Raw genomic sequence first — 393 nt, 5'->3', positions numbered from 1 at the left:
TACGCCTCACTAGTATGTGTATATGTAGAGCCCTTCCCAGGAAAGCAGAGGCAGATTGATATTGTGTATTAATATGCAATTTATTTTGAGTTTAGATTAATCATTCTTGCTCCATCAGTAAATCCAAATTTAAGGAAATTTTCATCATAATTCCTCCTTTGCAGAGCCCAACTTGTATGGACTGCAAGGAAAAGTTTGACTTTTTAAAACGAAGGGTATGTATAGTATGCATCTTTTACCATTTGTAACAAATGATGTATTTATTTTTATTAGTAGGAATGGTTAGTTCTGGTTCTTAGTCATAAATCTAATTCTTGTTGGTACTTTCTCAGTGCATATTTCTTATATGTAGTTGTATTGTTAATTTCTTGTTTGTTAATGCATCTAATGTAA

General features: G+C 31.3%; 1 protein-coding gene across 1 annotated transcript in view; it reads left to right on the top strand.

The window, feature by feature from the left end:
* Positions 1 to 393, top strand: part of LOC119592731 (zinc finger FYVE domain-containing protein 21-like) — a 7,306-nt gene that overhangs the window by 4,251 nt on the left and 2,662 nt on the right. Inside the window, exon 2 of the mRNA XM_037941665.1 lies at positions 165 to 215. Coding sequence (XP_037797593.1) covers positions 165 to 215 — 51 coding nt within the window. The remainder of the gene's footprint in view (positions 1 to 164; positions 216 to 393) is intronic.

This window comes from Penaeus monodon, chromosome 30, assembly GCF_015228065.2.
Source record: "Penaeus monodon isolate SGIC_2016 chromosome 30, NSTDA_Pmon_1, whole genome shotgun sequence".
Classification (NCBI taxonomy): domain Eukaryota; kingdom Metazoa; phylum Arthropoda; class Malacostraca; order Decapoda; family Penaeidae; genus Penaeus; species Penaeus monodon.
Note: the sequence above shows the minus strand (reverse complement) of the source record. Positions and strands in the feature narration are given on the sequence as shown.